This window comes from Anomaloglossus baeobatrachus, chromosome 1 (assembly GCF_048569485.1).
Source record: "Anomaloglossus baeobatrachus isolate aAnoBae1 chromosome 1, aAnoBae1.hap1, whole genome shotgun sequence".
Classification (NCBI taxonomy): Eukaryota; Metazoa; Chordata; class Amphibia; order Anura; family Aromobatidae; genus Anomaloglossus; species Anomaloglossus baeobatrachus.
In genome coordinates, this window is record NC_134353.1 from 342175206 (window position 1) to 342198795 (window position 23590).

At 39.0% G+C, this 23590-nt stretch overlaps 1 protein-coding gene across 5 annotated transcripts in view; it reads right to left on the reverse strand.

Annotated features, from left to right (window-relative positions):
- Positions 1-23590, reverse strand: part of EPHA5 (EPH receptor A5) — a 641576-nt gene that overhangs the window by 438313 nt on the left and 179673 nt on the right. For all 5 annotated transcript variants that reach the window (XM_075352357.1, XM_075352380.1, XM_075352348.1 and 2 more), the window contains exon 3: positions 5482-6145. In XM_075352357.1, coding sequence (XP_075208472.1) covers positions 5482-6145 — 664 coding nt within the window. The remainder of the gene's footprint in view (positions 1-5481; positions 6146-23590) is intronic.

The following is a 23590-nucleotide window of genomic DNA, read 5'->3' on the forward strand; positions in this document are numbered from 1 at the left end:
CAAGACACCCAGTGCCAGAGGCAACAGACCAACCCCAAAACATCTTTGAATCCAGTAAGGAAGAAAAAAAAGCAGGTGGCACTCACACTTTATAAAAAACCTTCTTTGCTTCATCCAAAAATTAAAATCACAAGGGAGGGATGAGGGAGACAACTCAGATGATGGTGACTGTTTCACACACAGCAGCACCTCATCGGATCCTGACACCAGGTGTCAGGACCCAACAAGGCGCCACTGTGCGCAAAACGGTCACCGTCATCCGAGACATCTCCCTTATCCCTCCCTTAATTTTAATTTTTATATGAAATAAAGAAGGTTTATATAAAGGTTGAGTGCCATCTGCTTTCTTTTCTTCCTTACTATATATGGATTTGTGGGCTCACTGTTAGGTTAAGCACCGCTCGCTATTGATGTTGATACAATATGGACTTTACTTTTTAAGTGGAGCTAGGTATGTGTTTGGTCTCTGGTGTCAGACAACTTCTTGCTTTGTGGATTCAAAACATATTTGAACCTCCACCATATTTGACTGCAGATACTATGTTCTTTACTTTGTAGGTCTCATTCCATTTTCGGTAAAGAGTAGAATAATTTGCTTAACCAAAAACCTCTATCTTGGCTTTTCTGTCCACAGGATGCTTTAACAGAAGAATTTTGGCTTACATTTTGATAAACTGCAGTCCAGCTTTTTTATGTCTTTTTGTCAGCAGTGGGTCCTCCTGGGTTTGCTGCCATAGTGCTTCTTTTCATTCAAATGTCAACAAATAGTTTGTGCTGACACTATATGGGACTGCTTATCTACTGTCCGAACTATCCAGAACTGCATCCTTTAATTAATTGTTATCTGCAGTCCTCGTCCATAGAGATTAGCTACAGTGCCATGGGTTTTAAACTTTTTGGTTGTGTTGCGCATCATGGAGAACATCAAGATCTCTGGATGGACTTTTAACCTTGAGATTGTTGATATTTTTCAAACATTTTGGTGCTCAAGTCCTCAGACAGTTCTCTTCTTCTCTTTCTGTTTGCCTAGCTTAATATGGCGCAGTTTGGACCTTACAATGCATTTCTAATTGCTTTGGTTAATCAGGGCCTAAATCTTGAAACCTAAAGTCAGATTATTACTGACACACATACAGCGCCAAGGTTCTATAAGCTTCCTATGATTGTTACAATGGAAACAGTAGGTAAATTCCAGCACCAAATAGGATACCATCCAAAAAATTATGTAAAAATAGAAAAATCTTCAGGTTAAAAATAGAATATACAGTTAAAAGTCCATGAATAACGGCTGACGCATTTCAGATCTATAGATAAGATCCTTACTCATACTTTTAACTGTATGTTCTATTTTTAACATGAAGATCCAATGAAGATTTTTCTATTTTTACATAAATTTTTGGATGGTATCGTATTTGGTGCAGGAATATACCTACTATTTCCATTGTTGCTCTATCCTGGGAACCCCAATCCTGGTGTCATCCGTGCATCATATTGGACTTACATCACAGGCATTACGGTAGGCTGAAATTCTTTTTCTGTTTTTTCTTTAATCCTATCATTATTAGTAGTTCCCTGTTGCATTATTTTCCCTGTGTCCATTTTTTTTAGTTTTCAGTAAGTAAACATTAAAGAAATGTTCAATGAAATGAAATGGATACTATGAGGATTATATAATATGCCAATTCACTTAGTCCTCCACTGCATAAGACACTTTTAAGGCAAATAAATGAAAGTCAGCAAATCAGCCATTTTTGGCAGGATCAGCATGTTATGTAATGTGTATGAGGCCCGTCGACTCTCCCCTGACAGATGAGGTCAGTGGTAATATGGATCGGGTGATTTTAATTGTTTGATCTTTTGGTTCTTCGAGCATATGTGTTCCTGCCAGGTGAACATAGATCATCCTCATGTCTACGATGTCTGTAGGGTTTGTTAAGTGTATGATCACCATAGAACATTGTCAGGCAGTCAATAAAACAAAGGCTTGACCTGAGCACAATTACTGATTTACACGAAACCTAAGACAATGTCAAAGATGAATTGAACTTGCCAATATATTGGAAGTCCTTTTCAGCTGTTTTTCATCTATTATGTAGGTATTTGTCATTCACATTTTTTTCCCAAATTCTTACTGACTTTTAATATTTTCGTGACATTACAGATCTGTGTAAGAAGATCATACTACAAAAAAGGTAGATTTAGGTGAAAAAGGTTTCATATGGTTTCTAAATATATAAAACCGGCAGTAATTCAGACAAACAACACTACTTGTCTTTTGTTTCCCCTGACAGTTAAGAGCTGATGTTCTGGCTGTTCTCCTTCTGTTTGCAAACAAGCCACCAGCACATAACCATTATCACCAATCACTGATTGCAGTGGCTAGTGCTGTACTACAGACATCATGGCTCAATGGTCAGCATTGATACCAATAAATTATGGCATCTGACCAATGACTGAAAGGGTTTATTTTTTCATTTATGGCACTTATTTTCCATAGGTTGAAAAAGACCATCAAGTTCAACCTTTCTCCCTCACTTATACATTGTCTATTGGTAGATTATTTATAACCCACAATGCTATTTCTTGTATGTAAACCATCCAGTCCTATTTTAAATGCTTTTATAGTATCTACCAATTACTACCTCTTGCAGGAGGGCATTCCAGAGACTGATTGCTCTAACTGTAAAAAAACCTTTTCCTACTCAGCTGCCAAAAAAAACATTTCACCCATAGTGAAAGAAGGAATAAGTGATGTTCCAGGCATTTGCATTGACCACCCATGTATTTGCACTTATAAATGATATATCCCCTGTTCATCTTTATTCCATGCTAAACAAGCCTAACTTTTTCAAACTCTCAGCATATGGGAGATCTTCCATCCCATGTAATAATCTAGTTGCTTCCTTTGAACTAACTTTAGCTGTCCAATATCCTTTCTAAAACGTGGAGCACAAAACTGGATCCAATATTCAAGATGTGGCCTTACATGTGATTTATCGAGGGGTAACAATACGTTGGGATCACGGGATCTAAGCTCTCTTTTTATACATCCTAATTAGGGATGATCGAATACCTCAAATATTTGGCTTTGCAAATATCCGATGAATAGGTTGCTGCGAATATTCGATGCACAATGTAATTTTATGGGAAGCCCGAATAGTTCAGAATAGTTGTTATTCGGGTTTTCCATAGACTTACATTGCGCATCGAATATTCGCGAATAGTGGAATAGCGGCGACCTATTGGGAAAATATTCGCAAAGCCAAATATTTGAGGTATTCGATCACCCCTAATCCTAATATCTTGATTGCTTTTGCAGCTGCTGCCTGACATTGAGTGCTGCTGCTCAGCTTATTTCTAACCAGAATACTCAAGTCCTCCTGTTTTATAAACTGGATAACCCCTTTAATCTTATGAGTTGGCAATGTTATTGCAAGATAACGGCTGTAACTTTTTTTTTAAACATAAGGTGCACAGATAAGTCAACATGTCATGCATACAATAGTAGTAGATGACGAAGTCCCAAATGGCAAGGTGAGTTTTTAGAGACAAGTTATTATTTTATACCATTTCTAGGTTACTTTCAGTAATACTCAAATCAGTAGGTGAATTATCATTACTAGTTTCATGAAGATAATTATATCAGTCAACATTGAAGAGGCTAAATTTGTCAGATCTCTCCACTCAATCCTGTTACACTGTATTACCGAGCTGGACTTATTTTATTAGCAATACTAAATGAAAATAAATTCAAAATCAACAAGTGGATAGCGGAATCTGTCACCCTGATTAACCGGCTTCTGCTGGAGCAGATATAATTAAAATCTGACCTGTTTACAAAGAGTAAAGGCGAGAATCATTGATCTGGAAGCAAATGTAATAAGCTTTTTAATTCCATCAAAATGTGATGTTACAGCAAAATGCATAACTAAATTGAGATGCACAGTATTTTGTATTTTTTTGTCTCTTTTCAGAAATCCCAACCCATGGCTGCAAATTGTTATTAACCCCACCCACCCCAGTTTTAGTCCTCATCCCCAAGTTCAACGCTGAATATCCATCCCTGCTCAATGATGTCTGATATTGACTGCAAAACGGATGTCACGTCAATACAGCGGCAGCCCATGGCTGAGCTCTGTCCGTGTGGAGGGAGCGCCCTGCTCAGAGCCGCTGACCTCAATGATTAGCTGCCGTGCTGTCAGTGTGACATTAGCGCTACGTCCATACGGAGAATCCAGCAATGAAGGGTACAGCATTGTTTATCTGTTTTTATTACAAACTATGGGACCAAGATTTTCTAAAAAGGGACCACTTCTTTAATGCAACAATTTGAAGATTTGGTAATTACTATTGATCTAGACTGAAAATGTGAAATTACATTCTCATGCATTGTCTAGTATATGCATTTTTAAAGGGGAAATCCAAAGTAATTTTAATTCTAAATCTCTATCTATTTAGTGCCATAATCTAAAATATTTTCTAATATACTTGCATTCAAAATTTCCTATCCTTCCCTAACTACACTAAATCCTATTCTATATATTTTTCTCACTACTATCTTTTTGATGATGCTTTGTTTGAGATTTGCAGTGCATGCTGGGAAAGACACACAAAGTGTCATTAGTAGGCAGAAGCTGGGGTTATTGCCTTGTCCCTAAAACAAAGTATCAATAGTGACGCTCATTGTAGGGGCTGGGCTAGTCCCTGTGCGATATGCACAATGACAGTGCGCTCTGTTGCCAGTAATCAGATCAGCAATAACAAGCCGGTAATACAGCAGTATCAAAATAACCAGAGTGCGTAGATCAGTGACGTCACCTGCGGGGGTGGCATTGGTGACTGCACACCGGGTATTCTCACACCGCTCTGGTGCCAGCTCATTACTGCTTATGTGAGTTGGCAACAGAGCATACTCTGTCAATGTGCACATCAAACAGTGCACAATGTGCAAGAACTAGCCCAGTCCCTGAAAAGAGCATCACTGATGACACTTCATTTCAAAGAAGTCGTAGAGGCTGAAGCAGAAACTACAACTTCAGCTCCAATCATGCTTCATTTGAGTATCCCAGCATGCCCTGGGATTCTCAAATGAAGAATCATCAACAAGTAAGTGGGAAAAAAATAGAAAAGCAGTTAGATTTTGTAGATAGGGAAGGATAGGGGATATAATGCATGTCTATTCGAAAATATTTTCGATTAGAGCACTAGATAGAGATTTAGAATGAATATCACTTTACCCTTTTGACCACCACTTTAACAATAAAGGTTATTCCATATAGAGTGTAATCACATGATATGACCTCTTTGACAAAACTGTCCCTTATTTACACCAAAAATTGTATAACAGATTTCAATTCTCTATGCAAATCTTTCCTCTTCTTTTAGAGGACCATATAACTGTAAAACTATTTTTACCATCAAATTTTGAGCATTTTTGATATTTTGAGCTTGTTGTATATTCATTTTAGAATAAACTCTTACCTTGACAAGTATTGTTCTTTTCCTCATAGCCCTCTTTACACATACATTTTCCAATTGGAACCAGCCATTCCCCTTCAGCACTACAGTGCATTTTTGGAGCTTCTTCTGTCACTGAATTGTTGACACACATTCCAGATACTTCCAAAAGTTGGGATGAGTCTGCTCCTGTTATTGTATCTTCGAAAAGTGCTAAGTTACGGACCACTGAGGGGCATTTCTTGTAATACACACGGACAGAAACTAGGGCAATACATGCTCCCACATCTTGGAAGGCCAGATAAAAGCCTTTCTTGGTCAATGGTCCAACATCCCTTACCTCTGTATTTAGCTTCATGACTCTATCACCCAAGTCCAATTCTGTGAAGCTTTCATCAGCTGCTATAGTATCAATTTTATTATACTGATTTTCCCTTATATTCCTGCTGTCTTCTTCACTTGATTCAAAGTAATATACATTAAAAGTTTCTTTACAAGTACCAAGTCCTCCTGGAAGACTGTTACAATCCCGAAGTGTAAATTTAAGCTCAATGAAGATTCTTGATGCTCCTTCATTTGAGATCCAACTCGTCAGGAGCCAGTTGTTCTGATTCTGTTCCATGACTTTGCACACTTGATATGTATGTATTGGAGCATAGTTCTCATCAACCTCACCAATTTCTTCCCACTGTAGAAAAAAAAATAGACCTTATATCACAAATAAGTACAAAAGTATTTAGTAGTGTAATAATAACTAATTACATAAGAAACCAGTAAACATCTGCCCATATATAACACAATAAAATGTATAGGGTTTATATTTGAAGATTTATAATAGCTATGTGCAATTGGCATTAAGCTTGATATACACAAGACAATGCTCTTTCAGCTGACAACTTTTCCCTTTCAATTCCACCATAATTATGAATGTTGGGTCAAGCATGCATACTTATTTCACCCACTTGAGGTTAATAAGTAACTGCGATACCCTTCTGGTTGCAGATTATCTCCAATTGCAACAAAATATTGGGCATAGTGACATCCATCATGCTTTACTCTTATATTTTTAATTCCAGGGAGAGTGGGGAAGTTACCTTTGACATACAATTTTTGAAAGATTCCACCAAGAATTTAGAGAGAGCTTAAGACAAAGCTATTCTCATAATAATAATAATGGATCATTGGAGATAAATTTACAATATTATCTTGGCAAGACCCTAGAAAAAAAAGAGCCTGAATGTGTAAATAATACATTGTTATCGACAGGCACACTTTGGTTAGACATCCAAAATGTATCAATATTGGGAGCATATTTAGGCATAAAAGGACCTATACTTGAAACCTTTTATACCAGTATTCTGCTGTAAAAGGCTTTGAAAATTCACATCATTTTGGTGCAACTGTAGGCTGTAATAAAATCATGCAACTTGTCATTTTCGCCCAGTTCGGGGCAGGGCAGGACAGGGTTGTGGTGGCTGCCGCTCGACAAATTTATGATGATCACTGGCATTTGCTGCACCACAAATTTCCCTCCACCAGGGACTGGAGAAGGATTAGTAGGTGGCGCATGCAGAGGTGCACGTCACTCTTAGGACAATGTTGATTCATAAAGATGCCTAGCCACATCAAGTTCGCGTAAACAATGCCAGTCTATTTACTATTAGAAATAGATAAGTACACGAAGCCTGGTTAAATGGCCAACACAGTACTCAGACATTACCCAGATGGACTTTTTCTTTTGAGGATTTTTCCAAGATATTCAAGAAAACCATGCAACAATTAAGAACATGATTATGATTCAATTTATTCAAACTATTAGCTAAATTGCACACCTACGTCTTCAACAGCATGTATATATACACAAATCAGAAAGGTGTTGGTACAATCCAATCCTGCATTTACTAAATGTTTATATATATATATATATATATATATATATATATATATATATATATATATGTATGTATATATCACTCTCCGTATCTCTCTGTCTGTCTCCTTCACTGTCTGTCTGTCTCACTCTCTGTCTGGCTGTCTGTCTCTGTCTGTCTATTTCCCTCTCTGTCCGTATGTCTCTGTCTGTCTGTCTGTGTCTCTGCCTGTTTATGTCTCTGCCTGTCTGTGTCTCTGTCTGTCTCTCTGTCTGTCGGCTTCTTTCTGTTTTGTTGATCTCTGTCTGCTTTTCTCTGTGTGTCTGTCTGTCTCTGTCTGTCTTGCACTATCTCTGTCTGTGTCTCTGCCTGTCTGTGTATCTGTCTGTGTCTGTCTGTGTCTCTGTCTGTCTGTGTTTCTGTCTGTGTTTGTCATTGTCTCTGTCTGTCGCTCTCTGTCTGTCACTCTCTCTCTGTCTATTTATGTCTCTGTCTGTCTGTATCTCTGTCTGTCCCTGACTGTCTCTCTCTTTGCCTGACTGTGTCTCTCTTGGTCTGTCTGTATCTCTGTCTGTTTGTGTCTCTGTCTATCTATCTGTCCCCTTCCGTCCCTGTCTCTGTCTGTCTCTCTCTGTCTGACTGTGTCTCTGTCTGTATGTCTCTGTCTCTTTCTATTTGTCTGTGTCCCTGCCTGACTGTGTTTCTGCATGTTTGAGTCTCTGTCTGTCTGTTCCTGTCACTGTCTGTCTGTCTCTGTCTGTCTGTCTCTGTGTCTCTGTCTTTCTGTCTCTGTCTGTCTCTGTCTGCCTGTCTCTGTTTCTCTGTCTGTCAGTCTCTCTGTCTATCTGTCTGTAATTGTCTGTCTGTCTCTGTGTCTCTGCCTGTCTGTGTCTCTGTCTGTCCATGTCTGTCTGTCAATCTCTGTCTGTATGTGTCTCTGTCTGTATCTGCCTTTCTGTTTCTGTTTCTGTCTGTCTATCTCTGTCTACCTGTGTCTGTTTGTGTCTGTCTTCCTCGCTGTCTGTCTGTGTCTCTCGCTGCCTGTCTCTCTGTCTGTTGGTCTCACTCTGTCTGTCTCCCTGTCTGTCTGTCTGTCTCCCTGTCTGTCTCCCTCTCTATCTGTCTGCCTTTCTGTCTGTCTTTCGTGTCTGTCTCCCTGTCTGTGTCTCTCTGTATGTCTCTCTCTGTCTCTCTGTCTGTCTTTCTGTCTCTCTCTGTCTGTCTCTCTCTGTCTTTCTCTGTCTGTCTGTCTATCTCTCGCTGTCTGTCATTCTCTGTCTCTTTCTATCCGTTTCTCCACTGAAATCATATTAGCTGACACATAAGCTGTCTGATACTAAGAATGTCCTTTGTTGCCTATAGCAACTAATCAGAGCTCCTATTAATAACTTGTAGCTCCTAGCTCCATTGATTTTAATGTAGGCAGTTTTTTTGGTGAATAACTGTAAAGCACAGGGTTACATTTTCTCCTCATAGCATAGTCTATGACGTTGCCTGAGTCAAATGAGTTGGCAATGCAGAATTTCGTGATCGTAAATGCAACGGTGCAGAATCCTTTGGCAAACATACACACACACACTCAACTTATATATAATATATATATATATATATATATATATATATATATATATATATATATATATATATATAATGTTTATCAAGCATAATAATGCAGTATTAAATAATATTTGAGTTTAGAGCCAAGTCTTTTAAGTAATTATAGCAGAAATCTCATGGAGTAGCAGAGTTTATTCCTGCAGCCTGCATTTGGAGATAAAAAGATATTATTCTTTGTTACTTTTGAATATTAGTTCTTACTCAATTATTCTTGATAGGTAAAGTAGCTGACCACCACTCATGATTTCCGAAGAAATTTGAGAGGTACCAGCTATGGTAATGCCAGTTCTGGCACGTTATAAATTTAGTTTTATATACAAAATGATGGGTCACTTTTCCTGAAAAGAAAATTCATGAAAAACCTTCTCAGAAATCTTGAAGGAAACCTTGTAAGTTAAATAAATATTGAATAGCGATTTTGTGGTTCCAGTGAGGCATGAATGGACCCTCCATTTTTTGTGAAAAGCAAACTCATATGTCAGATTGCAAAGCCCCATAACAGTACTGGACAGGTGGATTCTATAGAAAGTCTGTTTATAGAGCAATTAATCTTCACAGTGGGACACGAAAATTCTTGAAAAGGTGCCACAGAAAACAGAAAGGAGCTCACTTCACTTGAGAATGGAAATGTAGCAAAATGGAAAATGATGGTTAGTGGAGCAGATGCTATCAGTCATTTCTAATATGACTTATCAATCCCCATTTGTCCCACTACAATAAGCCAATTATAATTTCTAAACCAACAATGTACCTTTAATGGGTTTGGGTAATTAGAGTGTTCTTTTATTCGCACTCATTAAATTATACTTTCAGTTGGTGAGAAAAGTGCTGTACTGGGGGACATTAAAACAGTAGGAAAGTCTTTGAGAAATCAAAACATCTAAATAATTCACAGAGAATTCTAGTATTGCATCTTTTGGTATTAAAATTGTTTTTTTCTATGTTCTACTTGGGATCATTACTTCTTGTTGGAGGAAGGTCTTATGCATATTATAGCCCCAGTAAACTGCTGTACAGGCTTTATACTGCAGATCACTGCTGAAAATGTTTTCTCAAGCTCCATAGCCCTGTTTCATAGTTGCATCAGTGCCTGTTTTTGGTGTCTTTCTCCTTTTTTTTGTTTGCGCCTAATTCAGCTTTCCAGTTGCATGTGCATTTGCATGTAACAGTTGTTTTTTGTTTTTTTTTAGTTTGCCTCTATTGATGCAGTTTGGGGTTTCCAGACATTTCCACCTAAGGCCCGTTTCACACATCCGGCATTTCGCCGAATGCCGCATCCAGCACGCATGCAGTACAGTACATTAATTTATAGTAGAAGCGTGACACCATGCGGACAAATGCGGTTGTTCATGAAGCACACAATCGCATGGTGTCGCGCTTCCACTGTAAATGATTGTACTATACTGCATGCGTGCCGGATCCGACATCCTGCGAAATGCCGGATGTGTGAAATAGGCCTTATTCATCATTTGCAACTTTTCAAAAAGTTGCCAATTTTTGTCACAAATGTACTCCAACCTCCTTCTTTTTGCAACATTTTAGCACTAAATATTAGCAAAGCACATTAAAGACTAAAACAAAAAAGTATTTCTTATTTTGCCCAAAATACCTGAAATGCGTGAGCCATTTTTATAAAAAAAGTCAATAAAGTCCACAAGACAAAAAAAAGAAAAATGACTTAAAAATCGCAAATAATGATATGGGCCCCATATGGACATAGATATTCCCCAATAAACTATTTCTAAGAGAAAAAATTGAAATGCCACATTATTTTTAACCTTCAAATCCATGTGTTTCTACTTTTATATCAAGGGCATACTGAGGTGAGCAGAAACCCCATGTACCTTTATGGAATTTTCATTATGGATATATAAAAATACTAGGCATTTTACCAATGCTCTAAAATGCAAAAAAAAATGGGTTGCTGCTAAAATGGTCTCTGATTTTGTGTCCTTAGTAGAAATAAGCAAATTAATCTATAAGGAATCATATTTGTTAGGAATTTCTCACAAACATCAAATTCTTTAAAATCTAAAATATTCAGGATTCGATTCTCAGGAATCAAGCAAAATGGCAGCTAGACCACGGCCATGTTGCAGGGTTCTTTTGATCACAAGGTGCTAGAATGATTGTAATACTAACTAAAGAATGTATGTCTGGAACACCAATGGTGTGAACAAGGTGCAAGACTCAAAAAACATAACTATACAATAGGATAAAGAGTTGCACACAAGTCACAATGTATATGGGAATGATGAAAAGCAAAATTGCTATGGGAATACTAGACTGAAAAATACAATGAACTATCTGAAAAAGTGAAAAACATGAAATAGGAATATGCATAAGTGCTATGAATAATAGGAATATAAGAGATGTTTAGCCATTGTATTGATCAATGCAAAAGATCCCCAAACCAACGCCAAGGTAATCTCTATTTTATGGGTCCCTAGCCTATATCTAACCTCACCTGCAGTTAAAAAACTTGCTCTGTATGGGAAGCAAGGGACCAAGCTACTGTATATATGTGAAATGAAACACATGGCTATGGGTGGGGCAGGGTTCTCATACAAAAAGTGCATACTAACTAAAGAATGTATGTCTGGAACACTAATAGACTAATGGTGTGAACATGGTGCAAGACTCAAAAAACATACCCATACAATAGGATATAGAGACACACAAGTCACAATGTTTTTTCACTTTTTCACTTTTTCAGATAGTCCATTGTCTTTTTCAGTCTAGTATTTCCATAGCAGTTTTGCTTTTCATCATTCCCATATACATTGTGACTTGTGTGCAACTCTTTATTCTATTGTATAGAATGATTGTAATGGCATGAAGTATGAAAATATTTCTTTAATCCTGGAGATTTCTTTATAAAGTAGATTAAAGCAAACATGTAGGCTTGATTCACACTAAAGTTAGGAGTTTCATTTTTCTGTATGGTTATAGGAAGAAATGGATCCATCCTGTGGTGAGCAGAAACAGAAACCAATGGACCCCATGAACCATAGTTGGGTCAGTTAGGTTTCCGTTCACACTAAAGTTAGGAGTTTCATTTTTCTGTATGGTTATAGGAAGAAATGGATCCATCCTTTGGTGAACAGAAACAGAAACCAATGGACCCCATGAACCATAGTTGGGTCAGTTAGGTTTCCGTTCACACTAAAGTTAGGAGTTTCATTTTTCTGTTTGGTTATAGGAAGAAATGCATCCATCCTTTGGTGAACAGAAACAGAAACAAAAGGACTCCATAAACCATAGTTGGGTCAGTTAGATTTTCATTCAGATGGTTGTCATTTTAACAGAAAAACTAACTGAGCATGTTGCATTCTTTTGCAGTAAAACTAAAGGGAACTTGCCTTGCAGCCTCCTAACTTAGCCTTGGTTTCTTTAATATGCCTGTTCTTGTAATTATTGTATAACCTAAGAGATAATATTGTTATATATTTTGTTAAAACTCTACATTGTGTGCCATCTCTCTTTTTGATTAGGTGAATCTTAAAAACAGGATTATTAAGCTGTCCGTAGACAATTGTCAGCGCTTGACCTAATAACCCTTAAAATCTTGCAGCTAGGTTAAATGACAAAAAAGACCCCTTCAATTTGCCTGATAACAATAGAAAAATAGGTGGGATTTTTAATAAATCCTCAATAACCAGCGCTAGAAAGGGGTCATAACCTTTTAGAATTTTTATATTTTTATTATTAAATATATTGCTATCCTTGTTCTGGATGTAGGATAGAAATTAATAAAACACTGTACATAGATAAACAAGAACAATGATGGTGAGTAACCAAAAATATAAATATGAAAAATATATATAGAACTATAACAATTAAAAAACAAATTATCACAGCAGGCTCTAATTGGTCTGTTATAATGCCCCGGCTGGTAGCACAAACAGCCGACTAATATAGTATGGTATAAAGATAGTGTATGAAATATACCATATAGATCGGATCAAGCTAACGCTATAATCTGAAGAGGGTCCAGACTATTTAATAAGCGTTTATAGTATATGCACAAAGCTTACAACGTTCCAGGTGCCTCCAGATATATTAAAGAGGCCGCCCTCCGGTTAGTCTTAACCAACAATAAGGTAGGGCACCGATTCAAATAATTATTCCAGCAAGGTTTAATATCTGTGGCTTATTTTAGGCAAGAATCCCCGTGGATTTAATAGCTGTACACACCTCCTTTGTATCTGGAGCCGTTGCAGTGCAGGACACCCCTGTCAAAGGCTTCCAGAGTGAGCGATGCAGCGCCGGTAAATCGCACAATCGAGCTAACAGCTGCGGTTTGATTTAAACAGGATTCCCCGTTGATCTAGTTGCTACACACTCCTCCCTTGTATTTGACACCGTTTCAATGCAGGAAAATCCCTGTCAAAAGTCGCCAAAGTGACCGGTGCAGAGCCGATGGATCACAATATAGCACCGGTTCCAAGGAGGGATACAGTTAGTGCAGGAGTCCCGTTACCGCTATCAGCATCACTTGAGCAGAGCCGGCAAGGCTGTAAAGGGCTGGCTTTAATAATAGGTAAAGAATAGGTATAGAATAGGCAGTCCAGGAATCTCCTATTAACGCTTACAAAGCGGGCGGAGCAGAGCCAACAGAACACTAAATAGTGCTGGCTCCAAGGAGGATCACAATTTAAGCACAAAATACGGCTTCTCCCACTCTTCAAGTGGCAGCCTGGGCGGCCACCCCAACAAGGCTGATTTGGTCCACACGAGGGAGAATTCACTAGAGAAAGTGTTGCCACACAGAATGAGCTGAGCAAGGTCCAAATCCGACGCGCGTTTCGGACACCCTTCAGACCCGTTACCGGTCCCCTTCCTCAAGAATCTTAAAAACAATGTCCAATTGGTAATAACAATTTTATACTATTTAGAGACAAATCAAGTTATGACAAGGGCATTGCTAACCCAAAGACAGGTTTTCACTTTCCAATTCATGATTGTGGCTCCATTGGGCTTCCATCTGAGGCCCTAGAAGAAGGCAAATGGAGTCACTATGTATTCTGTCTAACAGTTGCATGAATTAAAACTTGTGGGTCCCCCTGCAAAATCTATAACAATATCCTGCTATGAGTAACATTTTTGGTCTTCTCATGTGAGCCCAATGGACCTTTTCGGTCTCGCTATCCCTTTTGGGCAACTTATGCACCCACTGTTATTACAACTCACCTATAAGTTCTCCTTTCCAACTGTGTCTGTCTTTTTAAGTGTGCACAAAAGCATAGTAGATTGAGGGTTTGTGCCTGCCTAAAAAGAAGGACACTCCTAGAATGAAGGTTAAACAGAGTTCGAATTGGCTCTCTCAGCCTCATTATTGTCTATGACTCCATGGGGAGTTCCATCCAAATCCTGTTTTCAAGGAGTTCAGACAGAATTCTTGTTGGAGGCACAACTATGTGGCAGAAACGTAATGTATACATAGACTAAGTTATTACTTTATTTTTGCATTTCCATGAAAAGTAACAGAAATGTAGTCAAATAAAGAATTCTCAAAAAATATGTTGCAGAATTATTTCAAAAGATATTTATGGTTTGCTAACAGATCCTAATCAAGGTGGATCGGGTTGGATAGAATCAGATTGCATGCAAGATCATACATATAAACCCAAACAACTAAGATGAATTGCCTAGTGCCGCAATACAATAAAACCTTGGAAATAGAAGGCAACACTTGATGTAGCAACAAGGATATAAAAATATTGTACTGCTTTTGTGTATTTCATAGAATGTGACCTAGCCGTTATCTGCTCCTGTACATGCTTCACTTCTATTCCTGATGTAATAGACTCTGTGTATCAATACTTATTTGTGATGGAATTACGCCATCACGCTTCAACCGTTCCTCACAATGGAAGAAGCAAACAAAAGAACTAGAAAAGTAGCCAGCTAATCCAATACAAATCATGAGATAGACTTTCATTAAAATTAATGCAGGCGCTGAAAGAGCTGGAGAAAAAAAAGTGCTAAATAGTAATTTGCTAAGGCTGCTTATCTCAAGAAATTCGCTAGGGAAGGACGGGACAATCATATCTTGGCACATGCTTAATGGTTTCTATACAAACCACTGTCCTGCCTCCTAATCTTATCTTTGTGATCTGTATCAGAAATTGTATAACAACGTCTTATTTATTTTGTGATTAAGACAACCCGACTTAGAAGGCCTTGGAGGTTATTTTAATTCTCAAGGGTCCCGTAGACTTTAGGCCAAGACTCATTTGTTCATCTGACAATAAATAGAACCATTCAATACACACATATGAACAGTTCAGAAAACAATATGTATTACTTAAAAATAGTAATGCAGGAGTTCATAAAAAAAAATAATCAAACATAAAATAAGATTTACATGTGTTCATAGATCACATCCTAGTGAAAAAACATTTCTAGGACAGCACGCTGACCCATAGAGTTTTATTGAACCAAAAACACATCAGCTTTAAAAACGTGTCCGAATCTCTGATCACGAGACTCAGAGTATGTCGTTTTTGATCAAATTTTGCTAACCAGACTCGACCATTAACCCTAGAACGCGCAACCATAGAAATCTACCATAGAAAACAAGTGACCTAGCATGCCTGCGAGGCCCCAGGTATGCGTTATAGGGTTAATGTCTACAGCGATGATTGAGACACTGATGAAACTAGGAAAACAGACTTTGTTCTACAGAGTTCCATCCTAATTTCTTCCATTTTCAACAGATTCATTGTTAAGAGTCTATCATAGAAAAGTTCCGGCACGCTACCTGCTTCAATTAAAAAAAAAGAGCTAAAAAAAACGGAAGCAACTAAGATTTAGTTAAGGAACAACTAGGATGATACCTAAGAAAAAAATTGTCCGAGGCTAACCCTCAAACGGATATATGAATGTAGCCTAATTGCTTATTTTCATTACTGGCATCCAGCAACGAAAATTAATTTTTGTCTTATGTCGAAGCTCAATTTAATTGAATAATTGTTTTATTTGAGATTGGTGACTGTCTTCAGTTGAACCTCAAGTTGGTTGCTAGATATTAATTAATTTTAGTCCACATTTGTGCCATATATACATAATACATCAAGCATCATATTTTTGTGTTTTCTTAGAGCAAAATTACACTTTTCTCTTTTTTATACATTTATTTTAACAGTTTTATCTAGAATCTATAAGGAAAATGCTCAAAAAAGTAGAAAAATAATCCCCTTTACTATATGCATTCTATATATACAAAAAAAAAGAGAATGGAAATAATCTCTTTGCCATTGTTTGTCAGTTTGATAAAGTTGATGCATCTGTAGAGAATTAATCATTGTGTAAAGCCAATACATCATAGACAGAAAAGAGGCATGTGATATGAATAGCCGTCATTGGTGGTTCTGTTGTGCCAAACCTATTCACTGTAGAACCTTACAATGATCTAATTTTGGTTCAGATAGAAATACGGCAGTTCATGGTGTTTTGCTTTTTTGTATTGTGATTATTATTATTGCACAAATTGGTGATAAATTGGTTCAATCTATATAGTAATGCAGTCAATAAACTTCTACATCAGTCTCCAGACATATGCAAAAATAAATGACATACTGTAGCTTCGGCCAGTATGAAGACATGGTCAGGTCTGCAGTGTTCTGATACCCCTGTATATGTAGGTTATAATGATAAATAGGTTTTCCATTACTAATTTGACCCCCTTTCATTTGTCCTAACTATTCCTAACACTTTCACAAAATTGTTAGGACATATGAAAAGGGGTTACAGTAATGGAAAACTCATTTAACTGAAGGAAAGCATAGAGAAGGTAACAGTACTATTTTCCAATGAATACTGGCTTCCCTTTCATAAACAGCACCTTATCCAGATCCTGTTATTCCACTGGCCTTCTTTTGCCCAACCTAAGCCTTCATAAAACAAAATGCAGTGCAATGACCAGTGGAAAGCTACTATTGGTGCAATTGCACAACCATATTCCCATTTCCCAACAAAATTCCAGCATTTTTTTAACATTAGGAAATTATTTCACAGAGGTCTCAAATGGTTTCCTGGCTTTACCTGTTTTTTATAAGTGCATGGCATTGCTTTCATCACTCTCAGTAAAAAAAAATAGACTCTCTGTTAGACAAAGTTGTATGAATTGTCAATTCAGCAATGGTTGGGGTACTCTTTGACAGATAATTTACAGTAGACATAAAGATGTTGACTAGAGCACAGTTGTTTAACCAGTCTAAGACTAGTCCGTTTTCTTTACCTTTTTCTTCCTTCCCTTACTTCCCCCTTACCTCCCCCTTACTTCCCTTCCTTCCCCTTTACCACACCCTTCCTTCACTTACTTCCCCTTTACCACCCCCTTACTTCCCAACCTTCCTATTTACCTCCCCATTCTTTTTCTTACTTTCCCTTTACCTCCCCCTTCCTTCACTTACTTTCCTTTTACCTCCCCCTTCCTTCCCTTCCTTCCACTTTGACTCTCCCTTCCTTCCATTTCTTCCCCTTTACCTCCCAATTTCTTCCCTTACTTCCACTTTACCTCCCCTTTCCTTCCTTTACCTCTTTTTTGTCTCTCCCTTCCTTCCCCTTTTCCTCCCCCTTCCTTCCCTTTTACCTCCCCCTCCCCTTCCTTAACCTACTTTCCCTTTAGCTCCCTCTTTCTTCCCTTCCTTCCCCTTTACCTCCCCCTTCCTTTCCTTACTTCCCCATAACCTCCCCGTCCCTTTCCTTCCTTCCCCTTTACCACACCCTCCACTTACTTCCCCTTTAACTCCCCCTTCCTTCCCTTACTTTCCGTTTACCTCCCTCTTCCTTCCCTTATTTACCCTTTATCTCCCCCTTACTTCCCCTTTGTCTTTCCCCTTCCCTTCCTTTCTTGCTCTCTTTTTTTCTTCTCTCTTTCTATCTTTCCTATGTTTTTTTTTTTCATTTGGGCCTCTATGTGCAGAGCATACACCAGGGCATACAACAGAGTTTTCCGAGTTAATAAGCAAGTAATAATAGATAAAGCACACCTCTACAAGAAAAATAACATTTTACTGGGATGACAAATCTGAAACAATTAGAGTAATACAGTATCTGCTGAAAACGATCCTTCAGAGCTATATATTGCTCCATTTTGCAGGGCCTCAGATGGAAATTTGTGCTATATTTCACATCTAACGCTACACTGGAATTTGCTGGTCTGCATTTACTGCGTGAGCTAAAAATTCCTCTGAGCTTCTGTTAGCCACACCAAGCAAAACACAAATGTGATTCGACTTTGTGGTACTCAATCATTTATGAAAGCATTATTTTTAAGCCAGTGCATTTCCACTAAAGCAGAAGTGTAAAGCTATGTAGGAGTAGAAGGAAGAGATTAATAATAGTTGTATTAGTCTTGTGAGGCAATATACTCTGGGAGAAAATAAGCTTTTCTGTTTATGCTCACTAGGATATAGATATTTCTACATTAACGATCTTTGTAATCTTATTAAACAGGCTTATTACAATTACGATTCCTAACACTAGCTTATTATGCAATACAATGAAATGACACATTACTGCAGAATCCCAGCAAGGCGTTCCATCATCCGGGTGCATGAGTTCGGAATGTTCCCCTAGACTTGTGTCCAAACACCTTGCCCAAGACTTAATGGTGCCCCTACCCTGTCACCCAGCATGAGAGCCACAGGATTCATTAACCCCTTCCAGGTATGTCTGTGTGATTACAGCGAGCTTATCCGTTTTTGTGATGATCTACATCGCATTTACTAAATTTGAGGCTGTCAGCACACATTACGTTTAACTTGCGTGAACCCATCTGACACAACATGACAACTTCACACAAAGTCAGCCGCTCTAAGGCTGTTATAATTAGCAGAGAAAAAAAAGCTGTTTCTTTCCTACTTTTAAGTAGGATAATTTGGTAGGCTTTGACCCAAGACAGAGATGAAAGTTTCCTGTTGAACATGTACAGTACACTGTCTATGGGAAAACTCAATTTGAGTTGCCTTGTCATGGCAGGTGAACTCAAACAGATAGAGCACCTTTGATGAATTTTGATCAATGAACCTATAGGTTATAGGTAAATACAGGAGTAACGAAATTTAGGATAAAAATATAAAATGCTTGCTTAACCCCTTCAGCCCCCGGGCACTTTCCGTTTTTGCGTTTTTGTTTTTTGCTCCCCTTCTTCCGAGAGGCGTAACTTTTTTATTTTTCCATCAATCTTGCCATATGAGGGCTTGTTTTTTGCGGGACGAGTTGTACTTTTAAATGAAACCATAAGTTTTACCATATAGTGTACTGGAAAATGGCAAAAAAATTCCAAGTGCGGAAAAATTGCAAAAAAACTGGGATTGTACAATAGTTTTTGGGATATTTTATTCACCGTGTTCACTATATGGTAAAACTGATGTGTGGGTATGATGCCTCAGGTCGGTGCGAGTTTGTAGACACCAAACATGTATAGGTTTACTTGTATCTAAGGGGTTAAAAAAAATTCACAAGCTTGTCCGAAAAACGTGGCGCACATTTTGCGCCATTTTCCAAAACCCGTAGCGTTCTCATTTTTCAGGATCTGAGGCTCAGTGATGGCTTATTTTTTGCGTCTTGACCTGACGTTCTTAACGGTACCATTTTTGCGCAGATGCTACGTTTTGATCGCCTGTTATTGCATTTTGCGCAAAATTTGCGGCGACCAAAAAACGTAATTTTGGCGTTTGGAATTTTTTTGCCGCTACGCCGTTTACTGATCAGATTCATTGATTTTATATTTTGATAGATCGGGCATTTCTGAACGTGGCGATACCAAATATGTGTGTATTTTTTATTTTTTTAACCCTTTAATTTTCAATGGGGTGAAAGGGGGGTGATTTGAACTTTTAGGTTTTTTTATTTTTTTTTAATTTTTTAAAACTTTTTTTTTTACTTTTTTTTTTTAATTTTACTAGTCCCCCTAGGGGGCTATAGCGATCAGCAATCTGATCGCTTTGCACAATCTGCAGATCTCAGCTACAGAGCTGAGAACTGCAGATTTGCTGCTTCACTTTCAATGCCGGCTGTATTCCGGCATTGAGAGGAAGTGACTCATGTTAGCCACAGGCGTCATCACATGACCCTGTGCTACCATGGCAACCGCCGAAAGTCACGTGATCATGTCACGTGACTTCCGGCGGGGGCGGGGTAAGTCACTGTAATGGCGGCGCCCATATACATATCGCTGCCAAGACTTTGGCAGCGAAATGTAAGGGGTTAATGGCCGCGGGTGGAAGCGATTCCACCCGCGGCTAGCAGGCACACATATCAGCTGTTGATAACAGCTGATATGTGCGCCGATCGCCGCCGCCCGCCGGCGGCAGGGGGCGGGGCTTACCGGAAAACGATCCATGACGTATCTAGTACGTCATGGGTCGTTAAGGGGTTAAATCATAAGCCCCCCATATACACTAGTGACTAAAGGTTTTGCATATACTATTTATTGATCACAACATAGAGAGTAATCCATTGTTTACAATGCCATAACTTAGTATTTTGTAGCATAACCTCTTGCTTTAATTACTGTACCACACCAATGGGGCATTGAAGCCACTAGGGTATTCAAGATATCTTGAGGGATCTTGCTCCATTCCATTTCCAAATCTGCAAACAATTGTTTTTTTATTCCTATGGTTACAGGCCCCAACTTGTCCCTCTAACTCATCCCAAAAGGTGGGTGTAAATCAGATGACTGGCTCTGCAATTGCAGCAGGTAACCATTTTTCTTTGAAAGTACAAAGGTATCCAGATCACCTGTTCCTCCAAGTGCACAGCATCTGTCCAAGACAATCCAAGAAAATCTTTGTTCCAGCACATACGGAATATGAACTTCTTTTATCATAACCACCAGTTATGATTAAGAGGCGCATGCCTCGAAACACGCAAACAGGTGTTTCTGGGGCCAGTTTGCTGTTTTTTCACCTACCATCCGTGTGTGTTTTTTACTATATTTTTCCAATAAAAGAAGTTTATACTCCGTATGTGCTGGAACAAAGTTTTTCTTAGGCCTCTGCCAGATGGTACGTGCGGGTGACGTGTGTTTTACGTGTGCCATCCGCGATAGCACACGTAGAATCGGTAATTAACATACTCACCTGCTCCTTCCTGCTGTCCGTGCTGCTGTCCGTGGTGCTGATCTTCGGTCTCCAGCCCTCCCGTCTCCCCGCTGCTGCTGCCAGGCAGTGAAGTGAATATTAAATGAGAATAATGAGCGGCGGTCGGCAGCAAGAGGCAGCAGCGGCAGAGGTAGGAGGGCTGGAGAAGGTGAGTAAATGTTTGTTTTTTTTTCCACTGACACGTGTGTTTTCTCCGGCGCGTGTCACACAGGACCGCATCCACACTACACCCATGTGGTACGGGTGCGGGCCGTGTGACACCCGTGCTGCCGGAGAAAACACTGACATGTCAGCGTTTAGAAAAACGCGTACACGTACAAACGCACACGGACACACGTTCCGTGTGGTTTTACGTGTGTGTGCCTGCTACAATAGGGTAGCATTGCTGAACGTGCCTCTGTGCCGCCGGTACATGCAAAAAATGACAAACATGTGCCGGCGGCACGGATGTGTGTCACAGGCCTTAAACATTTTTCTTAGTTAACAACTTTTTGAAAAGAATTGCATATGTACTTAGGATCATTGTTCAGCCCCCCCATACTTTGGTGTTACTATGTGGCAGCATTACATTCTCCAGTATGTCCTTCTACATGGTGGCATTGATATTTTTATCAATGCTATGCACAGGACTACTGGTAAATGCAAAAGAGCAGCCTCAAACAATGACATTGCCACCATAATGCTTCACTGTAGGTGTTTGGTACCTTACAGCACTACGTTTTCCCATTGGGCGGTATATATAGTGCTTGTCATCACTACCAAACAGATTGCTTGGATTAATCTGACCACCACACTTTAGACCAATCTGTCTCTTTCCATTGGCTGTGTTCTTTGGAAAACTCAAGTTGTACCTTCCGGTTCTTTCCAGAGATGAAAGACTTCTTCACTGGAACTCATGCATTCAAGCCTACTGCTCTTAACCGACGCACCACAGTTTGATAACTCACTTTGACCCATATTCTTTTTTCATTTTGTCTGAAATCTGAACAGCACTTTTATGGACATCAGATACAGACTTTTTCTTAATAATGTAATCAAATTTGGAGGAAGCTTTCTGTGGTCGTCCTCTTCTAGGTTTGTTAGCTGTTCCATAACCTTCTTTTTCTTTCTTTATTATACGTGACACTTGACTCTGACAACAGTTGAATTCTATAGCTTCCTCTTTTTGGCTTTTGCCTGACCTCTCTCTAGGAATAATAAGCTTCCTGACAAACATGGCTTTGGCTTTGCCATGTTTTATCCAAAATACACCCGCAAAAATATTTTGGGGCAAAATTAGACTACCCATAACAAAGTATGCAAAACATTTGGCCCAGCAAATATGAAAAAATAACACATAAAAGGATAAAATGATGTAAAACACAATTTTCATCCTTAGAGCTGACAAACATTTGCTTCTGGTTTACTAAAATAACCAGGAAAAGAACCAGACAGAAGTAATCACACATTTAAAAAAAAATGCAAAACGTTTTGTCGCTACTGTACATTAGATAACTGTTGGAAAACAGGCATCTTCTTACATCTCCCATACACAGTAGTGCTTGCTCTGTTGAGTGCTCATGTGTTCACTATGAGAGAGCTATTGACTGCCAACTCTGTTGGAAGCAGTTTATTCCTCACAGAATAAAAGGATCGGCAGTACGAAATTGGACATACCCCACCAGATGATATTGGGAACAATCAGGATGCCCCCATGCCCATTAGACTGGTAGGTGAACACATTGATATTGGAGAGTTCAGCCAACAAATGGTTTAATATTAGTGTTGAGTAGTACTACTCGTATTCGCTATGCTGTTAGCGAGTACTGTCCACTACTCGCATATTTGCTACAAGTAGCGGGCACAATGTAAATCAATGGGAAATACTCATTACTAGAGTTGAGCGCGGTTCGCGGTTCGAGGTTCTCCAGTTCGCGGCTCGAGTGATTTTGGGGGCTGTTCTAGATCGAACTAGAACTCGAGCTTTTTTGCTAAAGCTCGATAGTTCTAGATACGTTCGATAACGGATCTAGCAGCAAAAAAAACAGCTAATTCCTAGCTGGCTTTCCGCTGTAATAGTGTAAGTCACTCTGTGACTCACACTATTATGACATTTCAGTGTATAGTGTGCGGGAACAGCGCATTGAGATCACTGCTGTATGTATAATGGCAATCGCCATTTTTTTTTTTTTTTCCTTGTCTTCCTTCCCTAAGTGCGCGGGTGTAGTGGGGCGGGCCAGCATGTCAGCCAATCCCAGACACACACACAGCTAAGTGGACTTTTAGCCAGAGAAGCAACGGCATGTGTGAAAGGATGTCCATGTCACATGTCCCTGCATTATAAAACCGGACATTTTCCTCCAGCACGCCATTATCTGCCTTCTGCGTCCTTGGTGTCAGACATCACTGGCGCAGCTCCTATCGCCGATACTGCTGTATATGCTCCATACACAGCGCTGGACAGCTTAGGGATAGCACTTTCTATCAGTCCTTTTAAGGGCTCATACCGGCAGGGTCAGAGCCATAGGTGACAGGTCCTGAAAACAG